The sequence below is a fragment of the Notolepis coatsorum genome, assembly GCF_963971535.1.
Source record: "Notolepis coatsorum genome assembly, chromosome: 18".
In the NCBI taxonomy this organism is placed as follows: Eukaryota; Metazoa; Chordata; class Actinopteri; order Aulopiformes; family Paralepididae; genus Notolepis; species Notolepis coatsorum.
The window spans coordinates 101,135,727-101,154,686 of record NC_140182.1 but is presented as its reverse complement, the minus strand read 5'-3'; the positions used below and the strand labels follow the sequence as shown (position 1 = coordinate 101,154,686).

General features: G+C 42.9%; 1 protein-coding gene across 1 annotated transcript in view; it reads right to left on the bottom strand.

The window, feature by feature from the left end:
* The window catches only part of insc (INSC spindle orientation adaptor protein), a 151,492-nt gene that overhangs the window by 82,359 nt on the left and 50,173 nt on the right, over positions 1–18,960 (bottom strand). Inside the window, exon 2 of the mRNA XM_084335305.1 lies at positions 14,784–14,877. Coding sequence (XP_084191431.1) covers positions 14,784–14,857 — 74 coding nt within the window. The 5' untranslated portion in view covers positions 14,858–14,877. The remainder of the gene's footprint in view (positions 1–14,783; positions 14,878–18,960) is intronic.

Genomic DNA, 18,960 nt, shown 5'->3' with positions numbered 1-18,960 from the left:
ACCACCAGTCCTGTGTCTCAGAGCTCACACCACCAGTCCTGTGTCTCAGAGCTCACACCACCAGTCCTGTGTCTCAGAGCTCACACCACCAGTCCTGTGTCTCAGAGCTCACACCACCAGTCCTGTGTCTCAGAGCCCACACCACCAGTCCTGTGTCTCAGAGCTCACACCACCAGTCCTGTGTCTCAGAGCTCACACCACCAGTCCTGTGTCTCAGAGCTCACACCACCAGTCCTGTGTGAGGAGCTCACACCACCAGTCCTGTGTCTCAGAGCTCACACCACCAGTCCTGTGTCTCAGAGCTCACACCACCAGTCCTGTGTCTCAGAGCTCACACCACCAGTCCTGTGTGTTTAGAGCCCACGCCACCAGTCCTGTGTCTCAGAGCTCACACCACCAGTCCTGTGTCTCAGAGCTCACACCACCAGTCCTGTGTCTCAGAGCCCACGCCACCAGTCCTGTGTCTCAGAGCTCACACCACCAGTCCTGTGTCTCAGAGCCCACGCCACCAGTCCTGTGTGAGGAGCCCACACCACCAGTCCTGTGTCTCAGAGCTCACACCACCAGTCCTGTGTGAGGAGCCCACACCACCAGTCCTGTGTCTCAGAGCTCACACCACCAGTCCTGTGTGAGGAGCTCACACCACCAGTCCTGTGTCTCAGAGCTCACGCCACCAGTCCTGTGTCTCAGAGCTCACACCACCAGTCCTGTGTCTCAGAGCCCACACCACCAGTCCTGTGTGAGGAGCTCACACCACCAGTCCTGTGTCTCAGAGCTCACACCACCAGTCCTGTGTCTCAGAGCTCACACCACCAGTCCTGTGTCTCAGTGCCCACGCCACCAGTCCTGTGTGCTTTGGGAAAAGGATGTCCAGACACATAACCTTTAAGGTGTGGTAACATTGACTGTGTATTTCATAACTAATATGTGTGAATAATAATAATTAGAGAAAACCATAATGCAAAAGCCAGGTGTACCTTTTTAACAGCAGAGTGGATTTACAGTGCTAAGTAAGGAGGTGATACTGGTGTTACAGAGACAGCCATTCCAAACCCCCCACTCAAGCAAATGTGGTCAACTACTAGAACAAAGGAACTCGAAAGTCACACCCCACAGAAGGAACAGTCACTCACCCCACTAAAAGAGATACTCAATTGTTAGCAGATTTCAGAGACCAGATAACCAGCTTTGATAGAATGTTAAGACTGAAACTAATTCAGAAGATCATTTTAAAAGGTAACTGACTCATTCGATTTAAATGTCATTTAGAATGTCAATCTGGTTATGAAGGTAATAGAGGGTCAGTTCACTCTGGTTGTAAAGCACTAAAACCTAAATCATTAGAACTATTAATTCAGTATACTTTATATAGGGAATCTGGTATTAAAATATAGACAAACTCCACATTGGGTTAATGCTGAATACATATGTAACTTCTTACATTTAAGGTACAGATTAGAAAAGGTTAGTGTTAAAACTGTCCAGTCATCAAAAAGTCACATGAAGACCCTGCTGTTGATATACTGGAAGAAGACCCCAAGGAGGGACAGGGAGGGGGGCGGACCGCCCCCGGAAGACAAACCTGATTGGACCAAAACGTATTATTAGAATGTGCTATTATTGGTGGATATCAGGGTATATAACAGAGAACGCAGTGTTAGAGAGACAGGCCAGAAACCCCCCACCAGGGGGTTTCTGTGTCTCTCACGACCGCCCACCCACAGACTGCTGATTACATGTGAGTAAAATCATGGACCCATTGTTGGTTTAGTATAAACATGTATACAGATATCCATCTGAAACCAGGTTTACTCATGTGTAATGCTCAGTAAGACTCTCTATTTCATTGATGTTAACATGACTACTGTTTTATGTACAGACTGGGTTTGATGTGCAAACCTTATTAATCCTTTGTACAACATGTGTTGATGTACTATGAAATAATCCTTGTATGTAAAACAACCTTCTGAATTCACTCTGAGCCCCGAGGCAAAATAAATCATGAGTTTTAAACTATAGCGATGTTGTCTGGCTGCACAAGCTTATTTCTCTAATGGCTATATTTGAAGTCAGATGAGGAGACCATTCTATCAATTATGATCCTTCTTCCTTTCCAGATAAGCAACCTCATTTTACTGTAAATAACCTTAGATATTGATTAGAAATATACGACAAGGTAAGACAGTACCCCCAAAATCGCCTTTTAGCTTTTTTTGACGATATTGAGATTTTGTTATATTTTACAGACAATTAGTTGTTTATTTTACTTCATTTTGTCTGATTGTGTCCATAGATCACAATCCATATAATATGCTTCTTATTACAGAAGGGTTTGTTTATATATAATTCATAGCCAGGTTTATAGTACATTCTATACCAAAACTAGGTGAAATTTTAAAGAAATGATGACAGTAGACAGTATTTCCTGATGTATGGGCTGATAAGAGGACATAGCCACAATCCTTTCTGAAAAAGGTTTCGTTTTGTTAACTAAATTAAACCACGTTTTTGAATCTGGCATTATCCATGTTGGTGATTCGTGTCTTGGCGATCTATGCAAATGTGCGATTTTTTTATGAGGAAGTGCCTCATTTGCATAATTTATATAAACATAAAATTCTGAAAACTTGCAATACATTTTGTCTTAGTTTATATGTATATAACAACCTGGGAAAGTTTCATAGTGACATCTATTCAAATATTTGTTTTGCCTATTAGGGGGTACTGTCTCGCCTTATTGTCTACTTATTGTTTTAATTTTTTTATCTACTTTTTCTCCCATTTTCTATTTCTCTCCCATCCCAATTTCGTATTGTCCAATTCTACCCTCCCCTGTCTCGAACGTTGTTAGGCCATGCCTCCCACAAGCCGGCTGCAATGTGGACCAAGCCTTGCATCACGTGTCCCCTCCGGTACACGAGGAGGCAGCCGTCGCATCTTTTCACCTGCACAGCGCAATCTCTCAGCGGCGAGGGTCTGCATGTAAATCACATCAAAAACCATTAACCATTTTACATTAGCTGAGGTCATATCCTGACTATGACAAAAATGATCACTAGGAGATATTAGCCCAGAATACTGAGGTCCTTAAACACGTCATCCTGTGGTGGCTGTGTCTGTGTAAATTCCATTTCCATGGATTAGGATATGAAAATACACACTACCAATCATATTCGGTTGTTATCAGGGAAATTAGCTAGTAACCATAATATCAATGTGCATGTAAACATGCTCACTGAAAATCCCAGCTCACATCATGCTACCTCACTGCATAGAAAGCTGAGGGATGAGCTCTGATAATGTTAAAAGCACATGACTTTAAATAATGTGAGTCATGCCATGATCTCCAGAGGTCACTCCTGCCGGGGTCTGTGCTCCTCTTATAGTCTGGCATAGCTTGACCTCTCTCCACACTATGTTACACCTCTCTCTCCACACTATGTTAGACCTCTCTCTCCACACTATGTTAGACCTCTCTCTCCACACTATGTTAGACCTCTCTCTCTCCACACTATGTTAGACCTCTCTCTCTTCACACTATGTTAGACCTCTCTCTCTCCACACTATGTTAGACCTCTCTCTCTTCACACTATGTTAGATCTCTCTCTCTCTACACTATGTTAGACCTCTCTCCACACTATGTTAGACCTCTCTCTTCACACTATGTTAGACCTCTCTCTCTCCACACTATGTTAGACCTCTCTCTCTCCACACTATGTTAGACCTCTCTCTCTCCACACTATGTTAGATCTCTCTCCATACTATGTTAGATCTCTCTCCATACTATGTTAGATCTCTCTCTCTCCACACTATGTTAGATCTCTCTCCATACTATGTTAGATCTCTCTCCACACTATGTTACACCTCTCTCTCCACACTATGTTAGATCTCTCTCTCTCCATACTATGTTAGACCTCTCTCTCTCCACACTATGTTAGACCTCTCTCTCCACACTATGTTAGACCTCTCTCTCTCCACACTATGTTAGACCTCTCTCTCTACACACTATGTTAGATCTCTCTCTCTCCACACTATGTTAGATCTCTCTCTCTCCATACTATGTTAGACCTCTCTCTCTCCACACTATGTTAGACCTCTCTCTCTCCACACTATGTTAGATCTCTCTCTCTCCATACTATGTTAGACCTCTCTCTCTCTCCACACTATGTTAGACCTCTCTCTCTCCACACTATGTTAGACCTCTCTCTCTCCATACTATGTTAGACCTCTCTCTCCATACTATGTTAGACCTCTCTCTCCACACTATGTTAGATCTCTCTCCATACTATGTTAGACCTCTCTCTCCACACTATGTTAGACCTCTCTCTCTCCATACTATGTTAGACCTCTCTCTCCATACTATGTTAGACCTCTCTCTCCATACTATGTTAGACCTCTCTCTCTCCACACTATGTTAGACCTCTCTCTCTCCATACTATGTTAGACCTCTCTCTCCACACTATGTTAGACCTCTCTCTCTCCATACTATGTTAGACCTCTCTCTCCATACTATGTTAGACCTCTCTCTCTCCATACTATGTTAGACCTCTCTCTCTCCACACTATGTTAGACCTCTCTCTCTCCACACTATGTTAGACCTCTCTCTCTCCACACTATGTTAGACCTCTCTCTCTCCATACTATGTTAGACCTCTCTCTCTCCACACTATGTTAGACCTCTCTCTCCACACTATGTTAGACCTCTCTCTCTCCATACTATGTTAGACCTCTCTCTCTCCACACTATGTTAGACCTCTCTCTCTCCACACTATGTTAGACCTCTCTCTCTCCACACTATGTTAGACCTCTCTCTCCACACTATGTTAGACCTCTCTCTCCATACTATGTTAGACCTCTCTCTCTCCACACTATGTTAGACCTCTCTCTCTCCACACTATGTTAGACCTCTCTCTCTCCACACTATGTTAGACCTCTCTCTCTCCATACTATGTTAGACCTCTCTCTCCATACTATGTTAGACCTCTCTCTCCATACTATGTTAGACCTCTCTCTCCACACTATGTTAGACCTCTCTCTCTCCATACTATGTTAGACCTCTCTCTCCACACTATGTTAGACCTCTCTCTCCACACTATGTTAGACCTCTCTCTCTCCATACTATGTTAGACCTCTCTCTCTCCACACTATGTTAGACCTCTCTCTCTCCACACTATGTTAGACCTCTCTCTCTCCACACTATGTTAGACCTCTCTCTCTCCATACTATGTTAGATCTCTCTCTCTCCACACTATGTTAGACCTCTCTCTCTCCACACTATGTTAGACCTCTCTCTCTCCACACTATGTTAGACCTCTCTCTCTCCACACTATGTTAGACCTCTCTCTCCACACTATGTTAGACCTCTCTCTCTCCACACTATATTAGACCTCTCTCTCTTCACACTATGTTAGACCTCTCTCTCCACACTATGTTAGACCTCTCTCTCTCCACACTATGTTAGACCTCTCTCTCTCCACACTATGTTAGACTTCTCTCTCTCCACACTATGTTAGACCTCTCTCTTCACACTATGTTAGACCTCTCTCTCCACACTATGTTAGACCTCTCTCTCTCCACACTATGTTAGACCTCTCTCTCTCCACACTATGTTAGACCTCTCTCTCCACACTATGTTAGACCTCTCTCTCTCCACACTATGTTAGACCTCTCTCTCTCCACACTATGTTAGACCTCTCTCTCTCCACACTATGTTAGACCTCTCTCTCCACACTATGTTAGACCTCTCTCTATCCACACTATGTTAGACCTCTCTCTATCCACACTATGTTAGACCTCTCTCTCTCCACACTATGTTAGATCTCTCTCTCCACACTATGTTAGACCTCTCTCTCTCTACACTATGTTAGACCTCTCTCTCTCCACACTATGTTACACCTCTCTCTCCACACTATGTTAGACCTCTCTCTCTCCACACTATGTTAGACCTCTCTCTCTCCACACTATGTTAGATCTCTCTCTCTCCACACTATGTTAGACCTCTCTCTCCACACTATGTTAGACCTCTCTCTCTCCACACTATGTTAGACCTCTCTCTCTCCACACTATGTTAGACCTCTCTCTCTCCACACTATGTTAGACCTCTCCCTCTCCACACTATGTTAGACCTCTCTCTCTTCACACTATGTTAGACCTCTCTCTCTCCACACTATGTTAGACCTCTCTCTCTCCACACTATGTTAGACCTCTCTCTCTTCACACTATATTAGACCTCTCTCTCTCCACACTATGTTAGACCTCTCTCTCTCCACACTATGTTAGACCTCTCTCCACACTATGTTAGACCTCTCTCTCTCCACACTATGTTAGACCTCTCTCCACACTATGTTAAACCTTTCTCTCCATATTACATTAGACTTCTCTCCACCCTATATCTCTCCATACTGCGTTAAATCTCTTTTTCCCCAGACTATGTTAGAGCTGTGCCAGAGCAGGAGGGACGTCTGGTAGAAACCATTATCAATGCGCACGTTTGTACTGTATTTCATAAAACGTTCTGGGTTGTTTGTATTTCTCAAAGCCATCACAATCGCCTAGGGCAGCGCCAATGGCTTATATTAGCACTCAACATCCTGCGAGTCAGACTACATTCTTTGTGAAGTAAGTTTATCATAAGAGCATACTGTACCATAGCTCTTGTCTGAGACTACGTCCCTGGTGAAGTAAGCTTATCATAAGAGTGTATTGTACAGTACCATGGCTCTTCTCTAAGACTATGTTCCTGGTGAAATAAGCTTATCATAATTGTACCATGGCTCCTGTCTGAGACTATCCCTGGTGAAGTAAGCTTATCGTAAGGCCATACTGTACCATGGCTCCTGTCTGAGATACTGACTGGGATCTAAGGCTGGACATCTGACTTCCAGATGTTCCTCTCTGCTCAGCTTGAGAACAGACTGACAGGCCCTAACAGCCAGAACCAGGAACGGCTTTCCAGATTCACATTAACAACATGCACATTATACCTCTCTCTCTCTCTCTCTCTTGCTCTCTCTATCTCTCTCTTTCCAATTCTCTCTATCTCTGTCTCAACCTCAATCTCTGCGCGGCTTTATCTCTCTGTGCCTTTTTTCCATGTATACTATCTATCTATCTAATTATCTCTCTCTCTCTTTCTCTGTCTTGCCATAACTTTCCCTCTCATGCATGAAAACGCATGGATATGCAATCCGTCTATATATGTATATATACGTGCATATAGACAAAGGCTACTTAAACAAACAGAACACACACACACACACACACACACACACACACACACACACACACACACACACAGGGGCGTAGCTGGGGGGGGGGTAGCTTAGGATGATTCCAAGGGCCCAGCACTGGGGGGGGGCCCAAAAAATTTTTTTTTTTTTTTTTTTTTTTTTTACTAGACATCACTCAGGTGTATTATTGATGCTCTCATTGATACTATGTTTGTTTCTGAAGTGTGTGTGTGTGAGATATATAGAGAGAGAGGGGGGGCTTTGGTAGACTATTGCATTGGTCCATTCATTGAAGATGAACGCAATGCGACATCCTTTACTAGGCTCACCCACCAACAGTGCAGGTGCTGAACTGCTGATCCGAATGTATAGGTAAAAACCATATTATTATCAATAAAAAAATTGCCAAAAAAAAATTCCGCTCGCACGCTTCCGCGCGCTCGCATTCACTGGGGGCCTACAAATACATTCTTTCATGGGGCCCAGAATCTGGAGCTACACCCCTGCACACACACACACACACACACACACACACATGCACACTACTAAGAAACCAGTGTGCAGTAGTGCCGGGCAAAAATGAACAAACCAATACATTTTAAGTTCAGTACTGAGTCACCAATGGAAGGTACTGCTGGTATAATTGAATCAAACCTCTCCCACTCATGAGCTCCAGTCAGAAACGTCAGAATAGTTTGAGTTCCTGAAACAAACCGGACTGCCCGTTCTCATTCCTTCTCCTTCTCCTCTCACTCATGTATTACTAAACCCTTTCAAGAGCCACACGTGACAGTGTTTGAGTGTTTGGGAGCCAAGAGTCTCAGGGAGCTCAATCTGAGCTCAATCTGAAAACGTGAAAGACTTGAAAGGGTTCAGATGAATCAACTAGAAATTAAATGGACTACCGGTAATGAATCCAAATCATTTGACTGTCCAGCTCTAGCGTGCAGTACACTGCCGTGACATGGCTTCTCCCAGGCAGTAAACTGAGGCTTGGATGGTCCTGACAGATTGGGCAAAGCAGTGGCATCCACCAACGTACTGAGTGTGTTCCTTACAGGCAGCAGCACCATGTTGTGTAGGGGTGGAACGGTACGCATTCTGACCGTACACCGTTCGGTACGACCTCCACAGTTCGGGGCATGTGTGTATTGTTCGGTTATTTGGATGCGCAAAAAGATATGCACATACCCAGAGAGGCAGTAACTAAGTTAGCCGCGAGCTAAGCTACCTAACCTTAGGGATGTTCGATATTGGCTTTTTTACCTATACCGATATACCGATATTGTCCAACTCTTAATTTCCGATACTTTTGACAATAAATAAAATCTGAATTTGTTCTTACTTGCTTGCCTGGGTAAATAAAGATTAAATAAATGTAAAAAAATAAAACAATTTTTTAATTTTTTTTTGAAAACCGATACCGATCATTTCCAATATCACATTTTAATGCCAATATCAGCCGATAATATCGGTAGGGCGATAATATCGGACATCCCTACTATTTTACTTCCTCGTGTGACGTCACTTCAAATACGGCTCACAAGACGCTCAAAAAGCAAAAGCGAATCGAGTGGATTAGGTACCAGTGAAAAGCGGCATAAGAGAATATTTCATAATGTTTCATGCAATTAAAAAGTAAATATATATTTAGTACACATGATTTATTTATTAGTTTATTATTAGTTATTAGTTTATTAGTTTGTTTGCACTAAGTTAATACTTTGACAAATGTTGCCTATATTTTTCAGTCAGTTCGGTCTTTGTGTGCCAAACATTATTTAAGGCAAACCGCTGTAAAACTTTTACCTTTTACCAAATAAATGAGAAGCATGTTTAAATGCCTCCCCTCTTGCTGTACCAAAATCTCTCCTGGCTCTAACCGGTGACTGTCAAAATAATGTGCCTGATGTCAAACTGCCTCATTCTTTCAGTTTTTGCATGACTACGTCCTTGAGAATCACTGAAAGTTGGATTATTTTTAGACTATATATCTTATGCTGATGTGTGGTATTTTTGGAGTGTAATTTTTTTTTAAATAAACCGAACCAAACCGAAAACCGTGAAAGGAACCGAACCGTGGATTTTGTGAACCGTTCCACCCCTAGTTCTGTGTGAATGCGTGTCTGTGTGAATGCGTGTCTGTGTGAATGCGTGTCTGTGTGAATGCGTGTCTGTGTGAATGCGTGTCTGTGTGAATGCGTGTCTGTGTGAATGCGTGTCTGTGTGAATGCGTGTCTGTGTGAATGCGTGTCTGTGTGAATGCGTGTCTGTGTGAATGCGTGTCTGTGTGAATGCGTGTCTGTGTGAATGCGTGTCTGTGTGAATGCGTGTCTGTGTGAATGCGTGTCTGTGTGAATGCGTGTCTGTGTGAATGCGTGTCTGTGTGAATGCGTGTCTGTGTGAATGCGTGTCTGTGTGAATGCGTGCCATCTGTGTTTGCAATTATTTACAGTACAATTCACTTACTTGGCTCTTTGTGGACTGCTGGTTTAATGCCTGTGTTGTGATTCATATTATTCAGTCCAAGTATGTTTTGTGTTTGTGTGTGTAAGAGAGAGGGAGAGAGAGAGAGAGAGAGAGAGAGAGAGAGAGAGAGAGAGAGAGAGAGAGAGAGAGAGAGAGAGAGAGAGAGAGAGAGAGAGAGAGAGAGAGAGAGAGAAAGAGAGAGAGAGAAAGAGTGTTGAGATCAGAGACTCTGTATAGGATTGTTAGTAACTGTCTAACTGTACATATGACTGTTTACACTAGTAACTGTTTACCTGCGTAGACAATTGTCTCCACCAGTGATTGCCTAGTTGCATATATATCTGTCCCCACTGGAGGGCGCTCTAGGCGGAGCCACCCAGGTATTCTACCTTATGGCAACTATAAAAGGAAAGGTGCCCACACCTTTCGTTCTCTCCCCCAATGTCTCTCAGAGAGAGAAGAGTTGTACTACTACTGCTGCTGACATGTGAATTAAAGAAGCCACGCCAGTTCAGGCACAAGATAGAAACCATGCCTCTTGACCACATTATTGTCGCCCTAAATTGAGTTCTGTTAACAGAGACAGAGAGAGAGAGAGAGAGAGAGAGAGAGAGAGAGAGAGAGAGAGAGAGAGAGAGAGAGAGAGAGAGAGAGAGAGAGAGTCTGTGTCCCCAGTGGTCACACAATGGCATTGCAGTCTCCATGAGGTGGCCTGTTTTTGAACTGTGTTTTGAGGTTCATAATCCTTTCAAGTGGAGAATGTAGCCGTGGCTCAGTCCCCGACTGCCAAGAACCTAGGCGTGGTCCTTGACGACCGACTGAACTTCTCTGCTCACATCGTCTCAACAACCAGAACACTCGCTTACTACTATGTGTCATAATGTCAATAGATGAATATGTATTAGGGATGTCCGATATTATCGGCCGACCGATATCGGCAGTAAAATGTGATATCGGAAAATATCTGTATCGGTTTAAAAAAAAAAAAACAATAACAATATTTGTTATACATATATCCAGTGAAATTATTAGTTACCTGAAATTATTCAGTTTTTGGGGGGGGGGACCCTGCATATATCGGTATCGGTTGATATCGGTTGATATCGGTATCGGAAATTAAGAGTTGGACAATATCAGAATATCGGTATCGGTAAAAAAGCCAATATCGAGCATCCCTAATATGTATTGCAATGCACTGCTTGCGCCATCAAGGCACTTCAACTCATACAGAACGCAGCTGCCTGCCTGATCTCCAATCTACCAAAGTCAGCCCACATCACCACACTTCTCAGAGAGCTGCACTGGCTTCCCATTGTCGCAAGAATCCGCTTCAAAGTTCTTGACCTGGCGTCCTGTGCAGTGAGGGGACGGCTCCCTCCTACCTCCAGTCAATGGTCTCTACCTGGCACTGCACACCCTCAAGACCCCCAAATAACAGGAAAAAACATTATTGATATGAGTTTGAACTGAAAACAAATCACTGGTTCATCACTGAATATTTTTTGTGATTTTTTGAGACAAAGCACAGCCCAATGCCTAATGATAGCAAATACACAAACAATTAACTTGTTAATTGAAAACATTTTACACCTGCTTTGATATCGTAATACAATATTTTATCATGAATATTCAAATTGTATTATAATTTGCCTAATTTCAGCCTATTCACAGTTGGTCAGGGAAGCTTTAACCCTCCAGTCACCCATGTCGCAATTCTGGTCAAATAGCCTTTGTAACCCTAACCCTAACGTGTGCTTGTGGATAGTGTTGGCTATATTTTATGTATATGCCAGGAAAGTATCTCAGTCTCACATATTTTTTTTTTGTATCCACTTTTTCTCCCCATTTTTCTATTTTTCTCCCATCCCAATTTCATATTATCCAATTCTACCCTCCCATGTCTTGAACGTTGCTAGACTATGCCTCCCACTGGTCGGCTGTAGTGAGGACAGAAGCCTTGCATCACGTGTCCCCTCCGGTACACGAGGAGGCAGCCTGTCGCATCTTTTCACCGCAGCAGCTCGAACTCTCTGTGGCGAGGAGTAACGCGTGGTAGCAACGCCGAGAGGGCCCCGTTCCCCGTACCTGGATAACTGAGTTAGCCGGATAACTTTCGGTCAAGTCTGACTTAAGCCGGACTTTCCCATTCCCCGAAGCTGGATTGTCTAAATCACCATGACAACAGATCAAAAAGTTTGAGCCTGGTCGAGAGCAGGGTTAAGTTCAAGTTAGCCGGATGAACCATAGCCACGCCCCCGCAAAGAAGTGACAGCTCGTTTCCTGAAATTATTCCCACAGTCTACGATCTGCATTATACCATTCTGAATTACGTTTTTGTGCTCCATTCTTCCAGAGGGGGCTTTTGAAATGTAAAATAGACCCAAAATGCTGATACTAAATTCACTTTGTCCTAAATAATGCACGTTATATATACCGTGGCGCTCGCTAGGTGCGATGTGCACATTATGTGGTTATTTTAACAACGCGCAGCATTGCAAATGTGAATCCCGCGGGGACATCCTTAATGATTGAAACCTATCGCTCGTTCGGCTCGGATTCCCTTCATATTCTCCGCTGTGGATGAGGAGCGAGGAAGGACAGGAGCGCCTGGATTTTGTTTCATTCAAGCATAAAATTGAAGTGTCTATGCGTGGATTGTGGATTTTGTGTGATATTGTAACTGGGATTAAAATGTCTGATGAGATGCGCTGTTTGACGGATTTGAGAAATTGAATGAGCCGTTGACGTCACATTAATGAATGAGAATAAAGAGATAAAACTTCATTCAAAATAAAGAATATTCTAAACACGGGTCTCTCGTTCATTAATGTATAAACAATGAATTTATCCCATCTGGCACAGTGGCACAGCGGTAGTGCTCAATCCTGGCAATCGGGCGACCGGTGTTCGAAACCCCGTGTTTCCAATATAATTTTTTGGAATATAATATTAATGATTATACGCAAAGGTAGCCTAGTTTTAAGTTAAAATATTATAAATCTACATGCATTGAGGATGTCATTCTTTATATAGCTCTCAACATGCACCAAATTGAATTATTCCTACATTGCAAAAAGAAGGAAAAGACTAGGATTCGAACCCCGGTCGTCTGCGTGAAAGTCAAAAGGACAAACCGTCACACCGCAGTACAGAAAAATAAAAAATCCACCATCCGTATCCTTATTCTGAAACAGTTGAATTAATTATTTCCGCTAGCAAGATCTCATTTGATTATTCAATGCATAAACCTACTGCCAGCAGGAACGTTTAAAGAAATATAATCTGATTGATTGGGGTAATGAGGGATTTAAAATTAGCCTATAGATTATGCATTTAACTTGTCGGCAAGGCTATTGAGCCGCCTGCAATCTGTAAAACAATCAATCAATCAATGCCGTTAGAAGATCAGGATTTCTGCGATCTACACCTGCTGTCTTTTCAACTGAAGCGGCCGCGCGCACTTATCCAGAGTCTCAAGTCTGGCTCGAGTTAACGAGACTGAATCAGCGTTCCAGGAACAGGAAAATCCCGGCTTCAAACATCGGGTTAACTGAATCTGGATAATGGGACTCTTGATCGACTTAGTTGAACCAGGTACGGGGAATAGGGCCGGGCTCGAACCCAGCGTCTCCTGTGTTAGTGGCGAGCGCCTTGCCTACTGCGCCAATCAGCCCCCTCAGTCTCACATCTTTAACTCACATTCCAATATCCATTTTTTTTTTTTTTTTTTTTATCACTATTAAGCGCACTGCATAAATGTGTCACACCTTCCACCCTAGTCGCAGAAATGAACAGGTTAGGGTTAGGGGGTTAGGGTTAGGGTTAGGATTAGGGTTAGGGTAACCCTAACCCTAACCCCCTAACTCTAACCTTAACCCTAACCCTAACCCTAACTTAAAAAATTGTTAAAATCCTGAAAATGAATGAATATTTGATATGTATGGTGAGGACTGAAGTTAATAATGATATCCATGAAAATAAATTGGAACAATACATGAAAATGATATCTTTGAATGAGATCGCAGTTTCGATCACTAGGGAGACAGATAGTGGGTTTTTTGAAGGGTGACTGGAGGGTTAAGACCAGGCTTAAGACACAATTTTTTTTAACATTACATCCCAATAATCTGGGTTATTATTTATTACTATGATTTATTCTACTCCCATTCCCCTCTCTGACCCCCCTACCCCATACTTTCTGTTGCTCCATTTACATTATCTCAGTATATTCTCATATCAATTACTTTATTTATACTCATATTATATTACCCATATTACTAATTTATAATAAATTACATTCTATTAAACTAAGGCACCCCCTCAGACCCCCCCCCCCCCCCCCCCCAGGGACCCCTGGAGGTCCCTAGAGACCCAACCTTTGGAGCCACTTATGCAGGGTCTTGCACTGTCTCCACATGTACGTTCTTATTGTATCTGCAGACAAATCCCTCTACACTCATTAAGCTGGTAACGTGATTCCAATTTTGAAACTGTAATCCTATTAGACTGTTTATGTAATTATGTTATCGGTTATTTCCCCTGCAACCCTGCGTATGCACATGTCTATGTGTGTTTTCTCATGCATTGATCTGTGAGACAAAAAAAACGAACAAATAAATACAAGAGATACATTACATTCTGTAGTCCCATTACCAAACCACAGCTATGACACATCCATGCCCTCTGTCCAACCCCACCCTGACTAGCCCACTACTACCACCCGGTCAGCGCTGGACACCTTATTCCATGTGAGAAGGACCCTGGCATCAACATGTGCTGCACGCCGTCGCCATTACGTTGCATTACCAGAAGGAGATAGGGGCCAGAAAGCTGTTTGTGTTTTTGGAGATGAAAGCAGAGGGTTATTTCTTCTTACTATCATGGCTATTATTACCAGTGACATGGTGTGTTGTGTGTGTGTGTGTGTGTGTGTGTGTGTGTGTGTGTGTGTGTGTGTGTGTGTGTGTGTGTGTGTGTGTGTGTGTGTGTGTGTGTGTGTGTGTGTGTGTGTGTGTGTGTGTGTGTAACCAGTGAAACAGTTCGTCCAAAGACAGGGTCCCATTATGTGCCATGTGTGGCTACTTGCCTCATTGGAGATGACGAGAGGGAACTGCTTTGTCTGGAGCTGCTCTGTGGAGTCGCCATTCTGTCTGTGTCCATCACTACACTCAGCACAGCACCTACAACACAGTCATTCTTTATCAATGCATTTTACTTTAAAACTTGCAGTTGGGTAAAAAAAGTATAAATCAAATGACCAAAACAGACAAACACACACTGGTATGTACATACGTATATGTAGCCTACATTATGCATGCAATAATCTATGCACACCAACATACACATGTTCTCACACGTACACTCACAGTAAAGCTTCACATTAGCTGGGGGCCCATTCCGGGGCGCGCGGATGCCTTTACCAACGCGTTCGTGTTTCCGGGTTCCCGTTTTGCGCTCTGATTGGCCACTGACCTACGCGCGTACGCCCCCCTCGCTATGAGCGGCTGTGTCTGTGCGCTATTGTTTATTATTATCCGGCCACAGTGTGGGTTCAAATAGGTTATTATAATAAACACTGAATGGAGCAATATAGCCTTGTTGTTAGTTAGACAGCAGGCTATACGGTCTTCTTCAGTTGAGTTACACTTTGAAACATTTATAGCGAGTCTTGCTCTAGCGATGCATCATCACAACAACACGGGCGGCTCTACAACAACAATGGCTTATTTATCTATAAAGAAGACAATCCCAACGCTGACAACAAGTACTATAGTCACACACAGACAGGCCTGCCATGTTTTATGAATGAAGTAGATTTTCATTTAATCGCCTTTGGGGCGTGAGATATGAAGACAGATTTAACTGGGTATACGTTGGTAAAAGCATACACGCTTCCCGGGCCCTTTTAAGGACGATTTGCCCACCGGCGCGACATGACACTTTGCGAGCATCTAGTGGCTCGGGTCTGCATTTTTATACAACATATTATATATAAAATTAATTAATTATTTGTTGCCGTTCGAATGCCACCTCACTCGCCAAAATCCATTCAGCGGTTCTCAAGTTACATGTCGATTATGTCAGGCGTGCGACTTTGTACACGCAAGCCTCAGCTTACCACCCCTGACTCCCGAGGCTCTGTAACTGTCAATCAGTCGCCGATTATGAAGATTATTGGAGAGGGTTGTAGCCAATGAGTGTAGCTTTCCAATGATATCCCACCTGGGGTTGTGCGAATCAGGGATCTAGGTGAAAATTGACGAGCGAAAACAGGAAGTGAAAAACAAACGGAATGCATTCCCGTCAATGAGGAAATGGATTACTGGAGAACTTTTTTTTTGTACACAGTTCGCTCTAAATCACCCATTTCTGAACAGACTTGTATGAAATCTGGACCTGTACTACATAAGACTTCAGGCTATGGACCCACAGTATTTGGGATATATTTTTTTGGGATATTGCAACTACTACAGAAAAACGTGAGTACACAATTACAAGTACAACTCGTAAGTTCACTAGTACTAGTAAGTTCAGCCCTACGTTACTCTATTTTATTAGCACTAAAAGTAATTTTTGCTTATTGTGTAAGAAACTTCAGAATGTTATCTTTCAAAAGAGACCAGGCTTATGCATGTGCTATAAGTATAAAGTATAAAGATATGCTTTTCAAAAAAAGTATGCAGTCCTCAAGTTCATGTTTAAAAATTGCCACTTTTCTGGGTGCCTGTTAACCCATTCTTTGCCACGGTTATATCCATCGCTGTTTGATCTCTGCCAGCACTGTAAGTCTATGGAGATGTTCACCTTCTTTGCAGGGCTATAACTTTTTAAATTGTATTGCTAAATTGACATTACTATGGCCCATTCAACATCGATTATATATCGTTCAGGATGTAGGAACGTTTTACTTTTTCATTCACACATTCATACGAAAATACCGTCTAGAGTATAAATATGTTTTTATCATTTTCTGCAGTATTTCCCAGAACGTGAGATATAGGCACAAATGATAGATCATCAAATGCAGTTTGATACCGATCGACGCTATATTAAAAATTTCAACTGTACATGGTCCTAAACGGTATGACTGATCATGCGCAGGTGAACGGAGGGGGGGGGGGGTCGTTTATAATTCTGTGATAGTCGTTAGATGCTTCATGTAGTATGTGTGATATATTGATCAGAGCAGTTTGTATCGAAAATGATAAACAAAAACGCTGAAACTCACGTCAGTCTCCTCATACCGTTGGGCGATGAGAGTGGAGCAAACAGATCCCAGTTATGTGGTGGGGATCTAGGCGATGCATTTCCGGTTTGTATATTACTAATACACGCCCAAATCATGTAGATTATTGAGTTATGGCAAAGATCCATATCCACGGTGTGTATTGAGTCCCGCGACGATAAACGAGTGGCCGGACGGAATAGGGAGACGCACCGGGATCACAAGAGATCCATTTCCGGTTGCAACTCGCCAATCAGCCACCAGGTGGCAGTATTGAAGCGTTGCAGAGTTGTGCTGGCTCACACAGATTCCGACAAGGCTCCGTGAGTGAAATATGAATACCATGGCGAAAATATGAAATTATGATCAGAATCACGTCGTACGCTGTTATTGGCAGAATTCGCATGAACTTGAAACCCGTTGTACGACGTTATTGGTGGGGAAAGGGTTAAGAGGTTAAAGCTTCACATTAAAGTTGGGATAGGCAATTTCTTTTAGAACCATTTCCATTCTCTTTCCATTCTGATAGCTACCAATAAATCAAATGCTCTGAGAAAATAAATCCAGTCTCTGGGACTGTCTGACTGGCCAGGGCCCTGTAATCAGACAGGGTCATCTCAGGGTGGCCTGACTCTGAACATCCAACGCGCTTTACAATTTATGTCTTACATTCACCCATTTATTCATGCATTCTCCCATGCAAGGCACACAATTAATGTAATCTCAAAAGACGCTGTAAATAAAGTGTTGTGTTTGTGTTTGAGCATCACACCTGGACAAGAGGCAGGGGAACTATGTGAGAATGCTGTTCATCGACTACAGCTCAGCATTCAATACCATAGTCCCCTCCAAACTAAGGAAGTTCCAAACTAAGGAAGTTCCAAGTCAGTCAGAAGATCCTTAGGAACTTCTACTCATGTACAATAGAGAGCATCCTGACTGGTAACATCACCTCCTGGTTTGGGAATAGCACTGCACAAGACCGTAGCAGACTACAAAGAGTGACACGTTCAGCCGAACGCACAATTGGAGGGGGGCTTCCCACCCTCCAGAACATTTACAACAAGCGGTGCAGGGGGAAGGCTAAGAGAATTATTAAGGACTCGAGCCACCCGAACAACTGCCTCTTTGAACTGCTGCGGTCAGGCAAGCGATACCGGAGTCTTAAGGCGAGCACAGAAAGACTCAGAAGAAGCTTCTATCCCCAGGCCATCAGGCTGCTAAACGAACAATAATCACTATGCAACAACCATCAAATGCACACAGCACACACACCCACACGCACACACTCACTCAAACAAACAACACACTGCAGCACCCACTCTCCACACTTTAGATCACACAAACACACTTACACTTTATATTTATTGATAAAGGATTTGCACTACAACTCGTACACCTACTGTGAATTGTACCTAAATTGCACCTCGTCCCATTTCTCCATTTCTGCCTTGCACTATATAGTATTGTATATTAGTACACTGCACAGTATTGTATATTGTATGGTAACTACGTCTATTCTGCATCGAACATTGTACATATGTCTAAACTGAACACTGTGACCTCATTTTTTTTTACTTCTAATTTTACTATGTTATTTTATTTCATACTTATCTTGTCTTGCACAGTCTCTGGAGCGCAACAGTAAGAAGCATTTTGTATAAAAGTATTCTGTACTTCTGTATGACAACTATTAAAGAAACTTGAAACTTGAACTTGATCATTATTATTATGTTAAACTACCTCACATTATTTTACTGCTGATGACGTAACACTGTGTGTTCCATTTCCTAGGTAAATATTTCAACCCCTTACCCTTGTAGCTCCGTTCTGAAGTGCCACTACCCAGTCAAGAGAAAGGAATTGGGATTGGCCCTATCACTCGCTTACTTCCCCTACCCCCTAAACACATGTATTTACTTCCCCTTCCCCTAAACACACACACTATCATTACTTCCCCTTCCCCTAAACACACACACTATCATTACTTCCCCTTCCCCTAAACACACACACTATCACTACTTCCCCACCCCTACAC